The sequence below is a fragment of the Rhagoletis zephyria genome, unplaced genomic scaffold, assembly GCF_001687245.7.
Source record: "Rhagoletis zephyria isolate East Lansing unplaced genomic scaffold, Rhagoletis_zephyria_1.1 Rzeph_scaffold_01010, whole genome shotgun sequence".
Taxonomy (NCBI): domain Eukaryota; kingdom Metazoa; phylum Arthropoda; class Insecta; order Diptera; family Tephritidae; genus Rhagoletis; species Rhagoletis zephyria.
This window is the reverse complement of record NW_016158094.1, coordinates 49,562-76,172: the sequence shown is the minus strand read 5'-3', so window position 1 is coordinate 76,172 and position 26,611 is coordinate 49,562. Positions and strand designations below refer to the sequence as shown.

Genomic DNA, 26,611 nt, shown 5'->3' with positions numbered 1-26,611 from the left:
CACGATAAACGCTTGCATTCTGTTGTGCCGTATTACGAATTTTAGCGTACGGTTGAGTTGAGTTGAGTTGAATCCTTGTACAAATAACTAAACCGTACGCTAAAATTCGTAATACGGCACAACAGAATGCAAGCGTTTATCGTGTATCGCATGTTCATAATAGTGTATCGTGTATTCATAATAGGTAAAAGTGGTAAACGTCGAATTATCAAAAAACAAAGTTTTATTACCGTCAGTTTTTTTTCCAATATATCTTCTTCGTCACTGAAAAAGCACAGCCTACTGAGGCATTCAACATTATATCCCAATTATACAAAAGGTGTAGTTACTATTTGCATCAGGATTATGGAGCAATTAAGAAATGAACCAAGAGGAGTTCTACTTCCGTAGCGCGGCCAAGCCGCACTCTTTATTTTTTTCTGTTGCCACAAGCGACCGTGTAAACTTTACAGCTTAAAAGTTCACTATCCAAACAGCAGGCAGTTTTAAACAAAAGCTTACTTGTTTACCAAGTGCATGCTCAATTAAATTTTTTGTAAATGTTTTTCATAATTTCACCTCCCTTGTTGGCGTTTAATTTTGAGTATTAAGCTCCTCTTTGCCAAGCATAATGCCGGAAAAAGTATATAAATAATAATTACACTGTATATGCATGAAAAAAACTTATATATAAATAAAGCAATGCATTTTCCTACATACCTATATACGTACACACATACCTACATATAAGCGCATATAACAGGCACGAACGCACGCACACCTACACGAGTTGGGTTGTTTGTTGTTGATATGTTAAAAACCGCTGAGTGTTGCGGTGCCAGCACTAACCACAGCCTGAGCGGCTGTTGTCTGCACGGTTGCCGAGCATCGAGGCAGTCAGCAAGTCTGAGTTTTATGCAATGAATGCGCTGCACTCTGTTGTTGCAACTAACAGTCTGAAATTGTTGTGGTATTGTTGCCGTTGTTATACACGTACCAATCGGAGGCACCAACTTTCATCACACAATTTTTACCTTCGTCCTTGCTGGACGGTCACTAACTTTTGCTGCGGAAAAAAACGTATGTATTTTTGGAGCAATTGTTTGACACGCGTACGCATATGCACGCACAATAGTACATAACTACACGCAAAAACAATATATGTATGTACAAATATATTTAAATCGAGTTTTTTTCCTGTTTACTACGCAGCAGCACCTTTTTATTTATTTTTTTTTAGCTTTTTGTTTCCACTTTAATAGCGCTTCTCTTTTGTTCATCCAAAGATGTTTAACCGTGTTTACGTAGAACAGGTTGTTGCAATTAAAAACTGCAATGCATTCATGCGATTTAAAAAAAAAAATCGCGTTTGTCTGGTCATTGCAGTAAAAGTTTGTTCGTTTATTTATTTTTAAATAAACCATTTGAAATGCGGTTTTAAATAAAAAAGTATCATTTTGATTGGAACTTTTTGTGTACGAAATTTCCTTACTATGGACTGATAGAATTGGCACTTGGTACGGTTTCTAAGTGGGCAAAATAAAGTTGGCTAGGAGCTAGCCTCTCTAAAAGGGAACTTGGTTTGTTTACAAAGAAAACAAAGATTGCTAAAGTCGCTTTACCAAAGCTAGATGGGACGAATCTGGAACTTTCTTTTGAAGCAAAATACTTACATAGGCACAGAGGGATCTGGCAGCATCCTATCCCTGCAAAAAGACCTTTATGGTATCTATGTATATTCAGAGAAACTACTGATAGGACAATTATATAACTTGCGTGATGACTGCAGTTTCTATTAGGCATAGACCTTTACAATATAGAAGCCTGCTTGTCTACTACATCTCTGCCAAGGAACGTTTCTATACTCTTTGTCCGCCAAGCGCTATTGAAAGCATTAGAATCCAAAGTAGCGAGGTCATCAATAGTTCGGAAATGTTGCGCATCGCCAGCATTCCTCGTCAATGCCGTTCTCTGCTGGGTTTCTGGAAATTAATAGCAATATTGAAGGGATGGGAACGGCCGTTGAAACGGGTAAACACGGTTCTAAAAGACAGATAGCCACCTATTTACCAGCACCGATTGCTGATCTACTGAGGAAAATTTACGAGTGCAGTATAGCCGTAATAAAATATCTATGGTGCAATCGAGACGACTTTGAAGTCTCAACGTCTTTATGACCGAAACTTAACAAAACAGGACACTGTGCTATTGCAACAATGATTTTCTCTGCAGTCTATTCTAGCAATTTGGATCGCGCTTATTCACCAGTATTTAAGCGCGACTATTAACAATAAACGCCTAAATTCATGCTATGCACTGCTGCATGTGCAAACATTTTCTTCTTGATTTATTTTTAATTACATACACTTTTCAATTGCCATACAATAAAACTGTACTAATTTACGCATTCTCCGGACAATACTTTCGGAGTTTTCTAAGGTAACTGATCGTTACAATTGACCACAATGCCTCCCATTTCAATGAGTTATTCAACCAGCTTGAATCAATTAAAGCTGGTATTCTTTGAGAACCGGATCTGACTGACATATTTTTTTTACTCTGTTCAGAAATCGGCTGCCATATAGCCAAACTCATGTCGTCGTACACAACATTAATGGAACACAAGATATTTTAGGAAAATATACATACATACATAGATCTCACGTTGCGAAGCTAGATGCCGTTTATCGGCTAGGCATCGCCTACACTGAGTTCTGTGAAAGCTGTGCACCTGCTTTGATTGATGACATCTAAGTGTCATTTCTGCTCATTGCTCCTTGGTCGGCAAGTTGTTTGCAACTATTCTAACCTAATCCTTCTTCCGATGCACGTGATTTGAAGCAAATTAAGCTGAATTTTTAATACCGTTATCGTTGAAAACAAAATGATGCTCTTCTGGCCTCCTCGATAAAGTTTTAACGCAGCACTAATTCGGTAATTGGATTTTGGCAGAACAATGCTGGAACATTCCGACGAGGCTAACTACAAAAGTCTTAACTATTATAAAGAGTTCTAGGCTCATAATATGCCAACCCAATTTTAACTTCACTATTCAGTCCCGCTGTATACTTTAATTAAACTCTCCGAGTCATACAACCAGCTATCCTTACATACATATATTAAACAACGTCTGTCTTACTATTATTGGCCGACCACCTGTGATATGTAGACAGCGCAAAGCATTTTCGTAGTGTGTAAACAAAAAAAAAAGAAATTCTCTGCCTACTCAGTTTGCAAGTTCATTTAAGTCTCATTTCATTCCTCTCTTTTTGTTATTATCCCACAACCAGTGTTGCCGTTTTAGCCCTTTGGTGGCTGGTGCGACTTCAAAAACTATTTGAAAATTGTATGATTGTACCAGCATGCTCGTGTCGTCAGTGGTGAAATTAGCTCATTTTTCTAAGTAAAAAGTATTTTGGCGGAAATTTCTTCCACTATATGAGTCAAAGTCGTATTCATGGAAGATTAAGTTCACGATATTGCAGTTGTGAATTAAAAAAAAAGCAATTTTTAATAAAATGGTAGAAAAATTATGCAATTTCGGCTCTAATCATTTCGACATTTCCCCAACCTCATTTGTAAAAAAATAAATATTGTACCAGCATGCTAATAAGTTATATGCTTCGCGTCTGATGGTACGATCACTTGATGGTTTTTGGTTGGATAAAATATTAACTTTTTATTCCCAGTGTCCATTGTTTTTCTATACCATTACTTATTGAAAATGTTTGCGTGTTTACTTATATATGTACATATATGTAGTTAAAAAAATTTAGCTACCATTTTTAGCCACAACGTCTTTTTTGAGTTCTTTTTTAGCCTTTTTTTTTAAGGAATTTGGCTATCACTAAAAATGATTCGTGGCAACACTGCCCACAACAGCAACGCACTTCACATCCCAAAACCTCTCTGCCGCCTCTCCCCATCGTCATTTTTGCTACTCAAATTGCAAAATGTTCGCTGCAATGAACGTCTAATTGTCTTTTTGTCTGTAAGTCTGTACTTTGTCACCCACACTTAATTGTCGCGCTGCTTGTAATTGCTATTGCTGTTTGTTGTTTATTATTGTTGCTACGATTGCCGCTGTTTTCATTATCGCCCTCGCAAGCATTCACATGTTTATTCTGTGCTCAATGTCAAAATAAATTTGTTGCTGTCTGTAACAGCCAGCATTCCTGCACCACTACTGCCTACCTTATTATTCCATTCCGTTGTGGTGTCCGTTCGTCACCAGTAGCATCATCATCGTCATCACCATCTTATCCACTACCACTCAATCTCCCTTGCTAATGTTAAAATTCATGAATTCATATGTACACATATACAAATGTATTTGTTACTTGTTTGTTTGTTTATTTGTCATTGTCAATGGCAGTAGCAAAGGCGCTTGTGGCAACCGAATATTTACTACATGTACGAAAATAAATATTGCTACATTTAAACGTAGGGAGTGTTCAGTTGTACTCAATAAAAGTATACAACTTCATTTTTATTTACTTTTATATACCGAAGAGTAAGTATGCACGAATGTATGCCCACTGTATGTGATTTAGTTATACTCATTTGTCGTAGCTCTGTTTTTTTGTTTTTTTTTTTTGTTTTGTGACAATTCAGCCAAGACAATGACTGCCATGGCACGCATGTCAACGACCATTTGTCTGCTCATTTATTTGAATTTGTAATGCAATTTTTAATATTTTCTGCTGCTATTTTTAAGCGTCGACTGAGAATTTTCGTTTTGCTATTTAGACATTTTTATAGGTGGCAACTCTATTAAAAAATGTACCTGCACAAAAGTATACCAACATTTTTTGTTTCATAATAAATTTTGGAAAGGTTGCAGTTCTCTTAGAAAATGTTACAGAATAATCAAATTGAACTGAATTTGACTTATCAAAGGGGTGGCCACCCTTTTAAATACTTTCGAAACAAATACTTTTTAAAGACTTAATTTCCGAAGATCGAATTTTCTAATACTACTTTTTGTCTACTGACACTGTGAATGCAGAAAATTCCACTTTAAAATTGGTTACCACGCCGTTTTATGTTTATACAAAAATTATTAACCTGAAAAATTTACTAATGGCGTTTTATTTTCTGCGAAAATGTTTACTTTTCATTGCCCTTCCCTTAGTATTTGAGAAGGAACTATTTTTTGGTAGTAAAGCAAACACCTTAATGCATTCATATTTAAATACTTCTTACTAGGAAATATTTTATTCAACAATTCAATTCCGTATTACAAAAATTCGCCAAAAATCCGCGTCACATGGCCAAACTCGATTGGTTTGACAGCCCTTTCAGCAGTTATGGAAATTGCTGGCGCAGCACAAGCAAGTTGAAATATTTTCTCGAAAGCGATTAGAGTTCTTTCGGTTGTAGTTAGAATTTGCAATTTTTATTTCCGAAATTAAAGTTTTACTTCTCTAATAGGTGGCAACCTCTTTCAAAAATATTTTCGGAATAAGGCCTTTTTAAAGCCATTTTATTGTGCACCTATGCATATAGAAATATTCAATTTACCTAATTAATTAAATTAATTTTTTTTTAACAAATGGCAACCATATTTAGGAATATTTTCGAAGTAAAGTGTTTTCAAACTTCGTTCGTCAGCTGTGTATGTATATAGGATTGTTTTCCCTAACATTATAATAAATTGAATTAAAACTTTTAAAAAGATGGTTGCCACCTCATTCGAAATAATCTTCACATTTCGAACGGATTATGTGTAGCGCCACCCCAGTAAATTACTCTGCGCATAGCAAGAGCGACACATTTCCTCGTCCAACTCACAAAAGCGACGGACATTTGATTCGAAAAGATTAAATTTACTTAGGGGATAAAGTAGGGAACAATGTCCCGTGTAGTAGCCAGTAACTGTTTTGTAGTTTCTTTGAAGCTTCTTTTGAAGAATCCATAAATCGTTTGGCTTGTTTCTGCCCTGGACATTCCGTCCAGTGCCTGTTGAACATTTTGTGTACAAAGTTATTCATTATTCCCTTTTATGTGTGCTTTGATGAGCTCACAAAAGGTTCCGCACCATTAAATACTGCGCTGGCTCAGTGTTTCACTAGACAGTCAGCCTCCTCGTTACCATCACGTCTTTCATAAAATTGTTTAGGACATTGAAACAGTTATATACCAGGTAAAAATTCATTTTGTGCAACTTCAGTGGCAGCAAGGCTTCCTGACTGTCCGACAAAATGCAATTACTTATAATTTGAAGATGTACCTCTTCTAAGGCATTCTCTGCCGTAAATTTCTATTGCATGAATCTCCACTTCAAAGACGGTGCGGTAGCTACCCATTGGTATAGATTTTTTGAAGTTTGGCCTAAATATGCTAGCCCCAGCTTTACCATTATCAAATTTGGATCCATCTATGTATCTGTCCTCCCCATTATGTTTGGGGTATGGGTTTCCTGCATTCCAGACAGCTCGATTATTTACAATGTGTACCTCAAATATCCTAGAAATTACTACTTTTGAAAACTATCGCATCGTGCATTCGCAATATGGAGTCACTAGCGAATTCCATTAGGACCTTCATGTGATCCGTCATATTTCCGATTTTCAAATTGGAGGAGTTTCGGATTTACACGGACGCGATAGCCGCCTCCTTTTCTATTAAAATGGGAAAGAGAGGTACTCCAACCAGGGCGCTGAGTGTATCAGCAGACCAGGTCCTCATCGCTCCTGTTATGTCAATGCAAATCACTCGGTGCAATTTACTTGGTTTTGACTCGCAGTTCTTTGGCCTTAGCTCACCATGCTAAAAATGCAAAGGTTAGTGCCGGCTTTACGACAGTATTGGCAGTAATTCCCCATGTTTTACCAAAAAATCGTGAACAGGCATAGAAGGCCTTCATCGCCGTTTTGTAAGTGTGTAAGCCCCCTAATACACATGCTTCTATTGCTTTGAGGTCATCAAGATCATCGAAGAAGTAACTGTCCTGAGCTCTTGCTCTCCGTTTTGCTAGATCAGGCAATGACAAAAAAAAAAATGTAGATTCTTTCCTGTTGGTCCACATCAAACCAGCTTTTAGTCAGTAGTACCGAGGTATCCATTATATCTGTAAGAGGCAATGCCGTTCGAAGATGCACACGTTCGTCAGCCTTACAATTTCCCTTAAAATCGCAAATGGCAGGCACCCAGACGATGTAACTACGGAATTTTTCGTCCATCGCGTTAAGAGATAATCAAAATGAGCAACTACTTTTGCAGTCAGCGACATTTTTCCCAGATATTGAATTACCGCCTGGATATACGCTTTTGCTCCAATTAAGCACTACCTCTAACTTTTCTATAGAGTTTTGATCCATTCGCATAAACATGGTCCCCCTGGAGGGAGTCGGGTCATAAATTTGGCGTTGGTTTAGTCGTTTGCAGGAAGTCCCGTAAGGGCGATCGCTTTGATGGCTGACGTCTTTTGTCAGAAGTACAGCGGACAACTTCGAACTTCAACTGGACTTCTTAAATGAGTGAAAATGTTTTTATTAGAAATCGAAAAAATATGAATTACCAAATCGGGGACGCTATATTTTTGTATTATCGACTTCCGTCTTCGACCGGTATTGGGTTAAATTGATCGGAGGTCCATTTTTATGACGCTACTCAAATGGCTATGTGTTTATGCGAATAATACTCAAACTCTGAAAATTAACATTTGAAAATCAACTTTTGTCAAGTGTTGCCCAAAATACCGTTGAATGTATATTGTATGTCTACAACTGGTCGAAATTCTCTTAAAAGCATCAACTCTTGAAGGCTTCCTTAAAAGAATTTCCCAAAATCCCCTAAGTTGCACACAAATTTTCAGTTTTGCTCAAGTACGACAACTTTTCGCCCTGTGAAACTTCAAGGATTACCTTGATCCTTCAATAACGGGAAACTCACAGCATTGCTCTTACTTAGGTTTAAACAGAAAAAACGAAGACTCTTCCTCATCTGGAATAAGAATGGGCCGAATAGAAAAAATTACCAAACTAAAAAATGAAATGGCAAATTACCAAATTTGATAAAGAAATAAAATTATTGCCAGTTTTGTTAAAAATTTACAAATACGGCATAGCTGAATACCACCAATTATTGCTTATATCAAAAATATCCACGCTTATTGTTTATATTAGATGCCATTACTGTATTTATTCAACTCAAAAATATTTACTTTTATGCGCTTAAACGACACAAATGTAGTGCAAATAGTTTACGCTTGAGTTGCCGCATACTCGCATACATAAATTTATACATACTGCATACTTGTATGTACATTAGACCGTACCAGATTAAAAACGTTCAGCGTAAACCCCCGAGTCGTAAAGTATATGTGCCAGGCAATTATGAAAAAAAAAAAAAATTGTTTGGTGAACGTACATTTTTCGTCATATCTACGACATTTACAGCCGGATCTTAAAGTATGATGTATCGATGGATTTGTCTCGAGCAGAGTTTGTTTTGTTTCAAAATTTATTGACCTCAAGCACCCCATTCTAGTACTTGCCCAAGTTCTTATCACCCTAATTTTAGTAAATTAAAAGCCCACTAAGTAAGTTTTATGCTTATTCCAGAATAATATAAAAAAAAGGAACAGTCCAGCGCCTTCGTCTTGGCCTGCAGGCTGTATCGGAGATACAGCCGCTAAATTTAAACGTAGAATACGTGGTATGGTTAAGAGCATATCCAAGTAAAAAAACAAAAGCACACACTAAGCAAAAAATATCGATAACAAAAGCGATAATAATATCGGTAGCAAAATCGATAAAAACATCGATAAAGAAATCGATGAAAATATTGATATCAAAATCGAAAAAATATCGAAAGCAAAATCGATAGCAAAATCGATAACAATACTGATTACAAAATCGATTACAAAATCTATCAAAATATCGATTACAAAATCGATAACAAAGTCGATAACAAAATCGATTATAAAGTCGATAACAAAATCCATAACAAAATCCATAAAAATATCGATACAAATATCGATAGCAACATCAATAAAAATATCGAATATAAAACCTATAAAAAAATCTATAACAATATCGATAGCAAAATCGATAAAAATATCGGTAACAAAACCGATAAAAGTATCGATGACAAAATCGATAGCAAAATTGATTACACAATCGATAACAAAATCGATAAAAAATATCGATAACAAAATCGATAAAAGTATCGATCATTATATCGGTAAGTTCCGAAAATATCGATAGCAAAACCAATAACAATATCGATAACAAATTCGATGAAAATATCGATAACGAAAGCAATAATAATATCGATAGCTAAATCGTAAACAAAATCAATAAAAATATCGATGACAAAACCGGTAAAAATATCGATTACAAAATCGATTAAAATACCGACAACAAAATCTATAAAAATATCGGTAATAAAATCGATAACAAAATCGATAAAAATATCGATAACAAAATCGATAAATAATCTATCATAAAATCGATTACAGTGTCGATAACAAAATCGACAACAAAGTCAACAAAATATCTATAACAAAATCGAGAAAAAATATCGATAACAAAATCGAAAAAATACCGATCATTATATCGATAAGTTCCGAAAATATCGATAGCAAAATCAATAACATTATCGATAAAAATTTCGATAGCAAAATCGATAAAAACATCGGTAATAAAACCGACAAAGTATCGATTATTATACCGATAAACCCCGAAATATGTACTTACGGACACATACATACTTTTTGTCTCCTTCCCACGCTTCCAATACGTGCACGTGTTTGCAAAATGATGACGAGGTGATTTTGTATGGAAAATCATTTATGCCCATATATTTGAATAAAATAAACATATATAGAAGATATCAACCAATACTTCCCATATACCAAACGAAAGGAAAACTCTTGAATTTTTGATTAAAGAAAACAAAAACAAAATCATTCGAGCGGTTTTCGAGCATTTTGGTAATGAAAAAAATTTGCAAATTTTTTCAACAATTTTTTGCCTTAAAATGCTCAATATTTGTTAAATTTATATAAAATTTGTACCCGATAATATTTCTACTGCTCCAAAGAACCTATATCCCGAAAATGAAAGTTATATATGCCAACAATAAGTTGCTAGAGCACTTTAAAGGCTCAAAATTGACCCCAAAATAAGGCAATGTTTACCGTTGTTTTTACGACAGAAACCGAATTGGTTATTTACAAAAATGAATCTGTCGACAGGTTTGGAATTTTATCTTTGAAACGCCACACTTTTCTTTGAAATCGCTTTATTAGTTCTCGTGCAATAAGCGTTTTTGTGAAGCTCTAAAAATTACAACTACAACATTTGAACATAGCCCCCATACCTTAAGGTAAGACGTATTCTACGTCAAAAATGTATTACCGAATGTAGGCGTCATCGAAAAATTTAAAATGGTTCGGGCAAATTTTTTTTTTCAAATTGCCCTGCAAAAATAGTTTAGACTTAGGGTCAAAACATAGTGGAGCGGCGAGCAAAGCGAAGAGCTAGCATCGAGCAAAGCTTCAATTACAAACGTGTATGTACGCTTTGCTCTTCACTATGCGCTTTCCCATTGAAACATATGCATTTGAAATCGACGCTTTGCTCGATGCTCTTTGCTCGCCGCTCTACTATGTTCTTACCCTAAGAAGTTTCCCTTCAAAAAAAATTTATACTTCTCTTTATAAGATATTGATAGTTACAATATACATAAATGAAGATACTGGAATCATTATTATGGAACCATGTATGCACTCTAAAAGAACAAACTGACCATATGATGTATGGTTTAAATATTTTAATTGTTTTCTATACGTGGGNCAGGCGAGCTTGGCCTCCGCTGAAGCCGAGTAGTGAGAGTTGCGTGCTACAAACCCGTAGCGCCAGGTTCGATCCTCGGTTGGAGCGATTGCGATTGTTTTGTTTTTATTATTTATTTTATTTTATTTTATTTTATAACTATAACTTTACTTTATTTAATTTTCATTTGCTTTATTTTATATCACATTTTTTATTTTACTATAAGTTAATTTAAATTTTTAGAGTTGAGCTTTATTAAAAAGTCAACAACAACTAACTGAAAGGAACGTTTAAAAAATATGGAACTTATTGAAAAATTAATAAAAAACAAAATACATGAAAATTCTACTGGACTCGAACGCACAACACTGCGGCTCATTAATCCCGAAAGCTGCCGTCTGTCAGCGCGAAATTATTATGCGCATTTTTGTGCTAGTTTATCTGCATAAGCATGCCCGTCTGTCTCGCGTTTTATGTTTGGTGGTACGGTCTAATGTACTTGGTAGATATGTTTGATATCGTGGTTTCTATACTAACTTTTAGTGCTCCAATTGCAGGCTGTCTGACTGACTGACCAAGTGCCCGTTTGTCTGACCATATGCCTGTCTGTCTGCCTGCCTATCTCTCTGTTAGCCTGTCTGCTGCGTGAGTGCAAGCGCACGCAACAATAATTTGTACGCAGACATGGTCAGAATAATTGGAGCAAATGCACATTAGTCTAATTTCTTTGTTTGTATTATAGAATTTTATATTGTTTGCTTATTCATTTTTTTGTTGCCTTTTTTGGCTTTGTTTTTCTGCATAAGTAATTTTACTAATTGAATTTAATCTGCTTTGTAAGTTGCTCTACATATTTACATAATTTGTTTTCGTATTCAATTTCGTTTTATGAATTGTAGTCTTTTGTTTTGATTTGCAGCTGAATGCGTTTTTTTGTTTATTTTGTTGTTGATGGGGTTTTTTATAACAACTCGTAAATGGTCCCGTGTTTTCCACGACAACGTTGGCTTTTATTAAGCTATTACAGATGATTTGTCGCAATTTAATTAATTTTACATCTATTATTGCATTGATTGTTTGGCAAAATTCTTCATAATTCTGTAGTCAAAGCAAGCTACTTTTCATTGGGCTTTCCGATTTTTAAGTGTAAAACGAGTTGTATGGATTAGCGTCCTGTGAAACAGCGAGGATTCTCTTAGCCCTCCGCACATCTGCGCTCTTCAGTTTCCTTTTTTTCATTTAATTTAATTATAAGACTGCAGGTTGACAGCGCTGCTATTCTTGGCCTCTGTGTGAGGAGGATTCTGTACTTAGACGTTTCAACCCAAACTAAGACTTTTTACTTTTCAACGCTACATACTTTTGCGTTGGCCAACGCAAAAGTTCTTATCAGTCGCCGTGAAGCTAGCGAGGCAACACTTTGACGGCTATACCAAAGTCAGAAGTGGACAATTTTCATTTTATTCCTACCAGGAATTTGCAATTTGTGTACATACGCTAAGAAAAAAAAATTAACTACATAGTTTGTTGAGAATGGCGGCGAAAAAGCGGAAATTTACGAAAAGAGCGTGCCTTGCTACTGACATATTTTTGTACTCTGGAATCAAAGAAACTCTGCATTACTAATTTTTTGTAGTATTTATATTGTGAAAAAATATCCACTTTTTATAATCATTGAGCGATACCACTGTGCGATAGTCACAAAAATTCAATACATCCAAGATTTTTTTTAAAGGACTTTCAAAGTTTAAAAATATGATCGCTTCAAAAAGTTATTTATAAATTCAGTGAAATACATTATGGTTTGGCAAAATTTAAAAATTAATTTGAAGTTTGTTGTTTGGGGGGTTCATAAATTCAAAATGGCGGATCCAATATGGAGATCAAATTTTATATTCTTTTTCTTTTCACCACAAAATCATATAAATGCGGGGTTTTAGAGGTCGCTGATTTCGAATCTGATGTTAGATTTTTTAAATTCAAAATGGCCGATCCAATATGGGGACCAAATTTTATAATTTTCTCCTTTTCACCAAAAACTTTTATATGAGGGGGTCGAATGTGGCGTTACCGGATTCGGAGCAAAAAAAAATTTAAGTTCAAAATAGTAGACCACATTTTTGCTATACTACCATGTCCACCTTTACTTCATACACTTTGAAATATTTCTGCTTCAAGATTGTATGAACTAAGGATGGGCACGGTAGTATATTTTTACCTATTCATAGGTGCTTCAAATAAAAACTATTTTCTTCGGATATACACATTTATACACATTCTTGCACCACCCTTTATATAGGTGTTATATTCTTATTCCAATTCGAACAGCAAAGAATACTGACTACGAAAATTTTTTTTTCTACATTTTGTAGAAATGTCAACTTTAACAGCTGATGTCTCAACGGGAAAACTTTTTCATGCACTTTTTTACTCCGCATAATTAGTTTAGTAAAGGGACAGAAAAAAAATCGATTTATCGATATTACTTTTGGGCAGCAAATAGTAGCTGCCAGACCGCAGTGCAATGTAGAAAAATAGAATTGGTATCAAATTGAAGAAAAAATTATGTAGTATAAAAGGAAACTAAATTTTTTGGTGCATAAGGACGAGTTGGTATTGAAAATGTATTTTTTTTTATTTTATCCTTGGATATCCTTGAAATTTTTCATTTTTTTTTTTTTTTGAAAAATTATATGTTAAGAACTAATATGCACTCGACCACATTCTCGTATTTCGTCTTTTTAACTTTATGAGCTTACAAAAATAAATTAAACTAGTATCGCCCAGTTGTCTGAATTCGACATCTTTTTTCATACACTTTTGAAGTTTATCTCTCACCAATACTAACTCCTTTATGCGAATTACTATTTTGAATTCCATCAGCATAATTTATAGCGAATTTACAGGAAAATTTAAATAGGAATTATGAACGTTAATACCGGATTGATTAATGCTAATTCTACCAAATCTCCTCCAAATTTCTCCAGTAGCTTTTGAAATTAGTCCGAAAAAGGAGCCTCGATTTTCATTTATAAAAACTATGGATATGTATTTGTATGTATAGATGAGATGTTCATCACTAACTAACATGTCAAAGATATATCAATTAAGACTGTAAATAAGTTTTTCGATTATATTTGTCTGAGAGCCTCTTGGAGGTTAAAAATTAATTGCCCACATCTACATAAACTCTTTCTATTTTTCACCATAATCGTTAACGGTTAAGAAAATATCTTGAAGTTTACGGCGGTTTTACACGGGTTTTTGTCAAGACTGGGCCAAAGCCCAACATTTTTTCATCACACGACTGGGCTACAAAGTTACACCAAATTTTATGTTACTAATATGTGTTTAGAAGTGAAAAGAATCTGATCATAAATATGATTTTTTTAGGATAGCTCTCAATCCTTGCGCCACCTATCGGAAGACAAACACACTGATCCTTCTAAAAACTTTTGCACAAAATAACTTTCATTTAATGCGATTTTAAAATCTGGGAGAAAATGGTTCCCAATTGAATAATCCTTGCGATTTTATATGTGTATAAAAATCCACTACCATATAATAAGTGGTTCCAGAGATAACCAATATGAGAATTTCCGTCTGTATGGGCGGTGCCACACCCCTTTTTTTAAAATCTACCACTCTTCGCCATAATCACTGCTGTCAATACAGCATATGTTACTGTGTCAAATTTCAGGACGTAAGGATAAGTGGTTCCAGAGATAAGCGATACGAGAATTTCACTTTGTATGGGCGGTGCCACGCCCCTTTCCCATTATCTACCACTTCTTGATATAAGTACGTTATTGATATCATAAAAAGCTGTGTCCAATTTCAGGACGTCAGCATAAGCGGTTCCAGAGATAAGCGATATGAAAATTTCTGTTTGTATTGGCGGTGCCACGCCCCCATTTCCAAAATCTACCACTTTTCGCGGTAAGTAGGGTATTTACAATCTATGCATCTGTGCTAAGTTTCAGTTCCCCAGCTTAATTCGGTTTAGAGATATAGTGGTTTTGGTGATGCTGGTTTGTAAGATGCCACGCCCCTATATATCGGGATTAACATTTCTGGATTAGAGGAAGTTATATCATTTAAATCGGTGTATGTTTCATTGAAATCGATCGAACGGTGCCTTATGGCGTATTTATATATAGATTATTAAATAAAGGCAATTTTCGATATCTACCTATCCGTTCTTGTGAACCAAAAAATTGTTATTTTTTTTAATTCTACAAAATTGTCTCTTCCATTTGACATCCTTACTGTTATTCCACATTGGCCATGAGTTTTTTAAATAATTTTCTGAGTTAATCATATGTTTGAAACTGAAAAGTCCTTTAAAAAACCCTTACATCAGAGAGAAAAACGAAAAATTATATTTGGCCCATAGTTTCGTAAGCATATTGATTGCTTCGGCAGAACAAGAATACTACATTTTGTAGAGAACCACCCATAAATTTAATTTATATTGGCATCGGGAGTTTTTGAACCAAATTCTGAGCGAGGACGTTCTACAACCATTTGCTGAGATAGGGCGTTTTCGAACCGGCAGCCGAGCAGATACGGCGATCTTCTTCCATCCAGCCGACGATATATCGCTGACCCTCTGCAGCTTAACAGTGGCACGTGTCTCTAATCCATGTCTTATCATTACTAAATCTTTACTCCTGCTTTATACACCGTTAGTAAGGATTAGAGACATGTGCCATTGTTTAGTAGTTAGGTTTTGTTTTGAGTTTTGTCATTATTGCCGAGGACCATCGATGTATGGTATATTTGGACAAGGTTTTTTTTTGCGAACCTTTGTGGTCACTTGGTCTTCCCTTCCACAAGTACCAGCGAATTCGNAGCATATTGATTGCTTCGGCAGAACAAGAATACTACATTTTGTAGAGAACCACCCATAAATTGAATTTATATTCGCCATCGGGAGTTTTTCAAGCAAATTCTGAGAGAAGACGTTCTACAAACATTTGCTGAGATAGGGCGTTTTCGAACCGGCAGCCGAGCAGATACGGCGATCTTCTTCCATCCAGCCGACGATATATCGCTGACCCTCTGTATTAACGACACAACTCAAAACTAATGAAATACCATTACAACTGAACAGTGCCACGTGTCTCTAATCCATGTCTTATCATTACTAAATCTTTACTCCTGCTTTATACACATTTAGTAAGGATTAGAGACATGTGCCATTGTTTAGTAGTTAGGTTTTGTTTTGAGTTGTGTCATTATTGCCGAGGACCTTCGATGTATGGTATATTTGGCCAAGGTTTTTTTTTCTAAGTACCTTTGTGGTCACTTGGTTTTCCCTTCCACAAGTACATGCGTATTCATAATAAATATCGTGTTTTTTTCAGATAAATCAATATATGTCACAGCTGGAAGTCATAAATTCGCCAAATTTGATAAAAAAAAAATTGTTATTTATGACTCATGCAATATGAAGCCGCTAATATGCACGTTTACAGTACAAAAGCTGTCACAAGTCGTCTCACTGCAATCGTCCGTGAATCTCTATTTTTCTGACAGGCAATTTATGATATGTAGCTGCATATGAAATCATTAAAATACATACATGAATAAATATATATGTACATCGTATTTATTTTATATATCTAAAAGTACATACTTATACATTGAACAACAATATGGCTGGTTGTTGTTGACGTTATCGCTCTAATAACTACATACATATATCGTACACAACAATGGCGCTTTTCAGAATTTCCNACAACAATATGGCTGGTTGTTGTTGACGTTATCGCTCTAATAACTACATATATCGTACACAACAAATGACGCTTTTCAGAATTTCAGTTTTCATCATCATTTGCGTTCTTGACAAATCTTTAAGTATCTCGCCAATATGGCATAAATTTCATTTGTAAATCAACACAACGATTTCGACCGCCTGACAATATCCGGTTTTAGTAGTGTTATTTATTGCACTAGCGCGTTTAATTTAAATACTTAAGTATATTACCTGTGTTTCAGCGTACACGTATATATGTATGTGTCAATGCATTTTTATACTGATTTGTTTTAGCTAAAAAGCTTCACTAATTTGTTTAGTCATTTGCATTTATTTTCGCAATGAATATACATATATTCCATGTATGTATGTACATATGTATGTATAAGTACACTAGACTTGTGTTTGTTTGGAATAATCCGTCTCGTCTGCTCTGTTTTAGCTGTCTTGCGTGAGTCAATAAAATGCTGAAATGCCATACAATTTTAATGACCTCAAATTAGCAGTGAACGCATCCAGCCGTATGGCGAAGGGAGTAGTTCTACTAAATATTTTCACAACACTTAACTAAACTACATACATATATTATGCCTTTTGTTTCCTCTATGACGAGTTAATGGCGCTGTGAATACACCTATTTATAGTAAGGGTATTCAGACTATTATCGTTAATGTATTAATTCGTTATCTGGTAAATCGGTAACACTTTCAACATCGAACGCTCCTTATTACTTGTATTTATAAACATTTATTAATTCCACGATAGAACGGTTTATTGAACTTTTGATAAAATGTGTGCACCTTTCGCGGGAGAAAATTCCAGCAAATAAGTGACAGAAAGAAATCAGCTAACATTTTAACGCGTGTGTTACCACATTTTCAGACTTGTCACCTCGTTAAGTTGGTAATGATATATTCGGTAATTTACAAAAACAAAACAATGGTGGGAGTTACCGAATTAAGACCTTAACGTGTATAGTCTGAATACGTTTAGGGATGAATTGTTTATACAAAGATTAATAACACTAATGAACCCTGCTTAACTGTGGATTCCATTGAAATTTTTTGGACGTGATAATTTTGTTTGTGCATACGTACGGTACCCATATTTTTCGTACTGCATACCTCTGGAGGTATTTGTGGTGGGGTACTGGAACATGCATGTTTAAGGAATCAAGTTCAACTTGAATTAAGGAAATTATTTATTGGAAATATATGTTACAATACGGGTGTCAGATGAGGCTTAAAAAGGTTATAGTTTGAAAATATTTGGAAAAGGGTTGCCACCTGGGGAAAGGGTTTTAAATGGGTTGCCACCTATTGAAAAATTACATTAAATAATTTAAAAGAATTATTACAATGTGGGTATATATCGAAATGTTTTTGAAAAAGAATTAAGTTCAAAACTAAATAAAGGAGGCGTTTCCAAAATTCTACTTGAATGAAGAGAGTTAACGAATAAAAAGATAGAGGTTTAACGAAATTGTAGTTGGAAAATGTTTTGCAGAGGGTTGCCACCTGTTTTTAAAGTCGAATTTAATTTAATTTATACTCAAGTTCAAGTGTCAAACGTAAGAGTGTTTAGAAATTTATAGCTTGAGCATGCTAAATTTAAGGGTTGCCACCAGCTTTTACATTAATTTAAAGGAATTATTACAATACTCAAATTTGGCTTGAGTTATGGGAATAAGATAATTGAAAATGTAGCACAAAAGGTTTTAGATTGAAAATATTGTGAAGAGGATTAACATTTATTTAAAATATGGTTTTTGTTCTGAATAAATTACACCTAATGTTACTCACATAAATTTCATACACTCAGTGCAGCGGGTGAGGGAAATCTAATTTAATAATAATATTATTATTATTTTGCCGCATATATTTTTGCTAAGTGTTTAGCCGAGCTTCCAAATTTTCAATTTGTAATAAGCGTCCTAATGTCAATTGCAAATGGTTTTATGAGAAGCTTTTTAAAGGCGAAAATACACTCGGAGGCTTGCCATTGCCTGACGGGGGCGACCGCTCTTAGTTTTGTTGTTTAAATTTAGATGTTGTTAGGACCAGGTATCGAGCCGAGGTCCAAGGAGTTGTGTTACGAACCTCTAACCACTCAGCAACAGCGGCCACTTTAGTTCAAATTTGTTTTTTTTTTTTACTAAACTCATTGGTGANCTGAATACGTTTAGGGATGAATTGTTTATACAAAGATTAATAACACTAATCAACCCTGCTTAACTGTGAATTCCATTGAAATTTTTTGGACGTGATAATTTTGTTTGTGTATACGTACGGTACCCATTCGTCCCGATTTTTGCGGGACAGTACCGATTTTGAGAAAATTGTCCCGCTGAATATTTTGTTTTTAAATCGGGACGTCTATACAAACGAAATTTTTCGTACTGCATACCTCTGGAGGTATGTGTGGTAGGTTACTAGATCATGCATGTTTAAAGAATCAAGTTCAACTTGAATTAAGGAAATTATTTATTTGAAATTTATGTTACAATACGGGTGTCAGATGAGGCTTAAAAAGGTTATAGTTTGAAAATATTTGGAAAAGGGTTGCCACCTGTTTAAAGGGTCCGATTTAAATTCATTATTCGCAAGCTATATGATCTGGGTGTCAATCGAATGATTGTTAGGAAACTTGTGTTTTGAAAGGGTTTTAAAAGGGTTGCCACCTATTGAAAAATTACATTAAATAATTTAAAAGAATTATTACAATTATTATACTTGAATGAAGAGAATTAAGGAATAAAAAGAAAGAGGTTTAACGAAATTGTAGTTGGAAAATATTTTGCAGAAGGTTGCCACCTGTCTTCAAAGTCGAATTTAATTTAATTTATACACAAGTTCAAGTGTCAAACGTAAGAGTGTTTAGAAATTTATAGCTTGACCATGCTAAATTGTTTAAGGTATTTGAAAAGGGTTGCCACCAATTTTTACAATAATTTAAAGGAATTATTATAATACTAAAATTTGGCTTCAGTTATGGGAATCAGATAATTGAAAATGTTTTTTGTTCTGAATAAATTACACCTAATGTTACACGCATAAATTTCATACATTCAGCGCAGCGGGTCAGGGCAATCTAATTTAATAATAATAATAATATTATTATTATTTTCCCGCTTATATTCTTGCTAGGGTCAAGCTTCTCCTCCAATTTGTGGTAAGCGTCCTAATGTAAATTGCAAATGGTTTTATGAGAAGCTTTTTAAAGGTGAAAATACACTCGGAGGTTTGCCATTGCCTGACTGGGGGGCGACCGCTGTTGTTATTATTTTTTTTTTTGAATTTAGATGTTGTTAGGACCAGGGATCGAACCGAGGTCCATGAAGTTGTGTTACGCACTTCTAACCACTCAGTCACAGCGGCCACTATTTAGTTCAAATTAGTTTTTTTTTTTTAAACTCATTTGCCTGCAAATAAATTGAATGTTGGCAAATGAATGAACAACTGTCGTAATAAAGCTTGTTTCGCAGCAGCCACAGTCCGGTGAATGCTGCCAACTTGAACATGAGCTACAAGATTATAGCGCATGTAATGTGCAGCTTGTTACGGCAGCAAAAGTTGATGAACTCCCCAAGCGCCAGATAACTAAATGTAAAAACACACAAACTAACTAACACGAAAACTCTGAAAAATACTTCCTCATTGCGCTGACCAGATTGACTTCCTGTTCGATCTAAAATAACTCAGCTTGTATATATAATTTTCATGTTGGTCGCTAAGTTGCCCGACAAGTAAGTACTTACTCCTCATATCGTATATGGTTAACCTTATCCTGTGTTCTTGTGTATGNAGATAACTAAATGTAAAAACACACAAACTAACTAACACGAAAACTCTGAAAAATACTTCCTCATTGCGCTGACCAGATTGACTTCCTGTTCGATCTAAAATAACTCAGCTTGTATATATAATTTTCATGTTGGTCGCTAAGTTGCCCGACAAGTAAGTACTTACTCCTCATATCGTATATGGTTAACCTTATCCTGTGTTCTTGTGTATGCCCTCGCTGTGGCTTAAAGAAAAACACTTCCACACCCTCAAATAGTATTCACGTAGTCTGCTGAGCTTTAGCTCTCTAACAAATGTTAGGTTGGTTGCTTTTTGTTTTTGCTACTTCCGTAAACTTTTTCAACTTTTAGCTTATCGCAAAGTTTTGCTTAAGCACTACAAGTTTTATTATTATTGCCGCAACAATGCTTTCCACCAACCCCAAAATGTAAGCTGCACGCCCTTTAGTTGCACACTTACATACATACATACATGTATATCTAACAGGTAACCGCTGGCACCTCATTTGCCAACAATTTGAAGCTGCATTGCTGGTTTGGTGGCAGTGGTTAGTGGTGTGGTCTGACTTGTTCTCTGTCCTCTGTCCATCGTGTCAGCTAGTACACCTGAGCGTTGATTTTTCAGGCTTCCCATTTGATTATTATGCTTTATTGTTCACCACTCTCGTTTTTCTTTTTATTCTTCTGTGTTACTGCTCTCATATGCTGTTTTTAGTTTTTTCTGTTGTNGCCCTCGCTGTGGCTTAAAGAAAAACACTTCCACACCCTCAAATAGTATTGACGTAGTATGCTGAGCTTTAGCTCTCTAACAAATGTTAGGTTGGTTGCTTTTTGTTTTTGCTACTTCCGTAAACTTTTTCAACTTTTAGGTTATCGCAAAGTTTTGCTTAAGCACTACAAGTTTTATTATTATTGCCGCAACAATGCTTTCCACCAACCCCAAAATGTAAGCTGCCCTTTAGTTGCACACTTACATACATACATGTATGTATATCTAACAGGTAACCGCTGGCACCTCATTTGCCAACAATTTGAAGCTGCATTGTTGGTTTGGTGGCAGTGGTTAGTGGTGTGGTCTGACTAGTTCTCTGTCCTCTGTCCATCGTGTCAGCTAGTACACCTGAGCGTTGATATTTCAGGTTTCCCATTTGTTTATTATGCTTTATTGTTCACCACTCTCGTTTTTCCTTCTTCTTCTGTGTTACAGCTCTCATATGCTGTTTTTAGTTTTTTCTGTTTGGCTTGTGTACGGTGTCCTTCCACGCTGTGCGTCGTACTGCTTATTGGTTGTGGGGGGCGTTCCTCGGTGGTATTCGGAAATAGTTCCACCGTCTAATTTTTCTACGCTTTCTATAAATATTTACCACCGCAACCACAATATCTCCATTATGTGTTTGTCATGTTTGCGTTCTGTTGGCTTTTGTTGCTATCGTTGTGGTTGTCTTTGGCATTGACGTTGCTGGTATTGTCTCTTTATTGTTGCTGTTATTATTTCCATTATTGTATCTCATCCTGGTTGTCACTTGTGTGCATAGTTTGTTAAACCCATTGTCTTAAGTTGAAGGTTAAATAGGACTTCTTGATTTCAGTTTACTCGGCTAACACCTTTGCATTCACCTTTTCTTTAGCGACANTCATGTTTGCGTTCTGTTGGCTTTTGTTGCTATCGTTGTGGTTGTCTTTGTCATTGTCGTTGCTGTTATTGTCTCTTTATTGTTGCTGTTATTATTTCCATTATTGTATCTCATCCTAGTTGTCACTTGTGTGCATAGTTTGTTAAACCCAATGTCTTAAGTTGAAGGTTAAATAGGACTTCTTGATTTCAGTTTACTCGGCTAACACCTTTGCATTCACCTTTTCTTTAGCGATGCAGTTGGCTTATCAACATCTGAAGGATACACATCCTTGTTGTACTTACTACGAGTATGTATGCACCACGGCTTTGTTAACCTGCTAAACTTTTTGGGATCATTCAAAGTTTTGCTGCCAGCTATTTAAGTTGGTGGCTTTGGCGTTGATAGGCCGCAGACATTAACCGCTCGAGGCCATAAGCCATTTTGTACCCCAGCGCCTTGCTTTCTGCTAACATTTCTTCTGACTTTACTTGTTATTTTTCTTTGCTGCTTTCTTCGCTTTACGTTTAAGTCAAGTGTGAAAATCTATTCTTAAGTACAAAAATTTATGTGATTTGGTATCAAAGGTGATATGTAAGGGCTGTTATGGTTTATCCACAGATTGTGTGTGGCATTGCCTCGTATTGGACGTTATTTCTTGATTTGATCTGCTTTTGTGTGTTTACGAACTTTTATTGTTAAATTAACTAATTAAAAAGTTATGCATGTGGCGATGAGGGTTATAATAATAAAACGGTGCGTGAGCTTAAAGACAAAAATTATGGGCTGCACCTCAGAGAGGAGGCCAATTGTTTTCATGGCTTTGTGTTTTTTATAGTTTCGAACTGAAGCGAATAAGTAGTTAACACTTAGATAGAACAAGTGTGCTATATTCAGGACTTGGCCAGCGATGTCGGAAAATCATCGATGCATCGAAAATTTGCCACTCAATGTATTGACGCATCGATGTTTTTTTTTTGAGAACTGGCAACTCTAGTACGTTGAACCGTTGTCAGTTTTTCAATTGAGCAAAAAGAGAACTGAGTTTGACCAAACTTCTATTTAAGAAGAACTCTTGATTGCAGGTTTTCTAACGCTCTCACTCAAACAGGTTAAGTTTCACAAATGGAGCAATTTCCTTGAACTTAATTTTTTAAGGCGTTTTTATGATCATCCCACACATTTTCTCCATATAAAATTAAATTACATTTTAAGTTATTTGTATTGAGAATACATAAATCAAAGCAAAAATTTAAATTTTTTGCCCTGATTCAGCAGTGTNATTAAATTACATTTTAAGTTATTTGTATTGAGAATACATAAATCAAAGCATTTTTGATGACTTAAAAATTTAAATTTTTTGCCCTGATTCTGCAGTGTAAAAAAACAAAAGCATCCAAATTAATAGAAGAATCGATTAGCGATCTTGCAGCTTCGTTGATTGCTGTAAGTTCAGCATAAAAAATGCTGCAAAGATCTGGAACACGAAAACTGAGGCTAAGTGAGGTTCATGCTATGAATGAATATTACTCCACTTTCTACCTTCAGATCCAACTTGGAGCCGTCAGTGTAGATCGCTGCTGAGNAGCTTCGTTGATTGCTGTAAGTTCAGCATAAAAAATGCTGCAAAGATCTGAGGCTAAGTGAGGTTCATGCTATGAATGAATATTACTCCACTTTCTACCTTCAGATCCAACTTGGAGCCGTCAGTGTAGATCGCTGCTGAATCAGAATACAAGATCAGGACCGAATTCTCTTCCCCTTCACCATCTGAGGGGATCCTTGTCTGGAAGTGATTCTTTAGTCCAGCGGGTTGCATACATATATTTCATAATACCAATAAATCACGTTCGGTCAGTAGCTAGTGGAAAATACGCTTTCTTGGGGGTGGCCTGTCGGGTAGTTAGTATAATTATCTTAAGACACTAGGATTTGAAATTGTTTAAGTGCTCTATAAATAAAATGAATTAGAGATTTAAAAAATAAAGAAAAAAACGCTCCCCTTGTTTACGGCCCATAACTCGCTCACCTTGCAGAATTTAATTAAATAATTTTCCATTTCGTAAAATAAATTGAAATAACTAATTGAAACAACATGACTAATCACATAACAAAATGTCAACTTAGCATTTAACACACCTGCTAACAGCTGCGCTCGACTGCCAATGCTCTGACAGGCGGCTACTTAAATACGAGTATGTATGTATGTAGCAACCTGGCTGGCGTCGTCTCCTTATGTGCTATTAAAGTTGACGTCACTCAAATAAATGTATGACATTGTGTGCTAATTGTTGTCGTTGTTGTTGTTGTGTTGTGTTGTGACTTAATTAACCGCCACGCAAGTAATTAGTTTAAATTGTGCAAAGCCAAGGAGTTGTAGTGGCTAACGGCCTAGTCGCCAAACTGGCAACAGACACGGCGAGCGTACAGGTTACTGGGCCGGCAGCTATTTAAATAAGAATCTGTTTAACAAATGTGATATGTTAAGAATAAAAATTGCGTTTACATGATGAGCAAGTTTTGCAGAAGACGCAACTGCAAATGGCGCGTGCTTTGACAGTTTGTGAATAAATAAAATGCGGTAGACGGACGGCGTATATTTAGTCAGTTCGGTATGTGCGCACACCTTGCTAAACACTCCTTTCCAATTTGTGTGTTGTAAACTCTAAAGAACATGTCGCAAAATAACGAAAGAATTAATTAATTTAGTTCTTACATTTGCTGACTGTCCTTCATCATGTCCGACAAATATGCGACAGACTACCCGATATCTTTACGTTGCACTTGTAGGCATGTCCTTAACAGCTTTTACACGTTTTTTTTTTTAATTTGTTCGTTGTTTTCAATAATCCTCTCTAACTTACTTTTTTTCTCTTCTTTTTCTACATCTTTTCAGTCCAACCGGTGCAACGCTGCGTACGCAATACGAACTAAAGGATTATTTATTGTCACCGGGTACCTGTAAGTGTGGTCTACCATGCCCATTGCGACCGGAGTATTTCTTCGATTTCAATGCTCAGGTGAGTACGAAGGACTAGAGAATGACGCGTTACTACAAAAATACATACTTATGTACATATGTGCATATAGTCGTGACCACGTCACTGTCAATCTACGGCCGTACAACAGTGACCGTTTTCAATTGGCGCTGTTGGTTTTAGTTGGTGCCATGACAGGGAGGGATTGTGTTTTAATTGAATATTGAAAATCTCTTAAGTGCTGGGGTTGTTCATTCAAACCACTTTATTTCAGTTTGTCAACTCGGCTGCGGAAAGGAATTGGGTTAAGTGGTCGTAGAAGAAATTTGGTAAGCGGGCTTAAGGTAAAAAAAAAAAACTAGTGAGTTTGACGAGCTGGTCTCTTTAAAAATTTGAAAAAATGTTAAAGGCTTAGTTTTAAAAGTCATTTGGACATTTAAGAGATGGTACTTTGTGATACCACTTATCGGTGAATCACTGCGTGGCAATAATAAGGTAGGGAAGACGGATAATATACGCCCCAGAGATCTCTTCAGTGTTTAGGATAATGTGAGGCACTGGGCATTAGATGATATAAGATAATGACAGTTGTTGCGACCTTGTGTGCCAAAATCCGTGCAATCCGTCGAACTTACAAGAGCCCCATAGTTCACTGGTTTATTTTTTTGTACCTACCTTCGGTTGGATACATCCTCTGATGGAATTCGTTGAGTTCTTTTTTAAGAAAAGAACTATCTTCGCAGAACTGAAGGGCGTGTCCATAACTGCATAAGCAACGAGCAGAGTTAGAGCTACGGCAAGCCTAAATCGGAGCAAATTACGTGAAAAGTTGTACTAGAAAATAAAAAGGCGTAGGAAATTCTTTATAAATAAATCGCCCAATTGCTGGAGAAACGTGTCTAAAACTGGAAGGCTATCACTCTTTGACTGATAAGTACTCGACACTTCCCAACAATAATTCATACATAGTATATGTGGCATTCCAGCCCTTTTCGGACACCATTTGGCTTTTAGATGTCTTCTTTAGCGGCGGTTGGTTGGTTGGGAGTAAATTGGCAAATTCAACGGAAATCGCACACGGAAATGGTGCAACCGTTATCAATGATCAAAATAGACCAATGCGATTTTAATGAAACTATTGACTTTCTAATTTTTGCACAAAGTTTTAAATTCGGACTTACATAGTTTTTGATAGTTACTGTGTTGTACTTAAAAAAAAAAAATAATAAGCTTTAAATAAACAAAAGAAAAAAATTAAAAATGGTCAAACTGTCGCGTTTCTATTCTATTTTAGCCAAATGTAGGTGTGCATATCTATGTGCGGACAACGCTCTAAATATATTGCATTGGCGAAAGATTGAAATTTTTTTTAAACTGAAAATATCTGCTAACGGTTACTGTGGGCGTTGCCGAAAAAAAACTAAACGACATATATTAAAACATGAAATACGAGATTCAATTTAAGAAAAAAATCAAGTGAAAAAATTCTTTTAAATGCAAATGCATTCCTAATTAAATAAAACTTTGCTCCGCTTCAGCAATTAATTACGTATTAAATTAATAACTACTTTTCCCTTTGTTGTTTGTTCGTGACTGTCGCAACACAAAAGTGATTAAAACGATTAATAATTACAGACTGTAATACAAGTTAACGTACATACGAACAAACCAATCACAATTATACGTGATTT

The 26,611-nt window shown here is 35.5% G+C and overlaps 1 protein-coding gene across 1 annotated transcript in view; it reads left to right on the top strand.

Annotated features, from left to right (window-relative positions):
- The window catches only part of LOC108362436 (putative mediator of RNA polymerase II transcription subunit 26), a gene marked incomplete at its 3' end in the record, with an annotated part of 124,880 nt that overhangs the window by 70,929 nt on the left and 27,340 nt on the right, over positions 1–26,611 (top strand). The window contains exon 3 of the mRNA XM_017615404.1: positions 24,839–24,962. Coding sequence (XP_017470893.1) covers positions 24,839–24,962 — 124 coding nt within the window. The remainder of the gene's footprint in view (positions 1–24,838; positions 24,963–26,611) is intronic.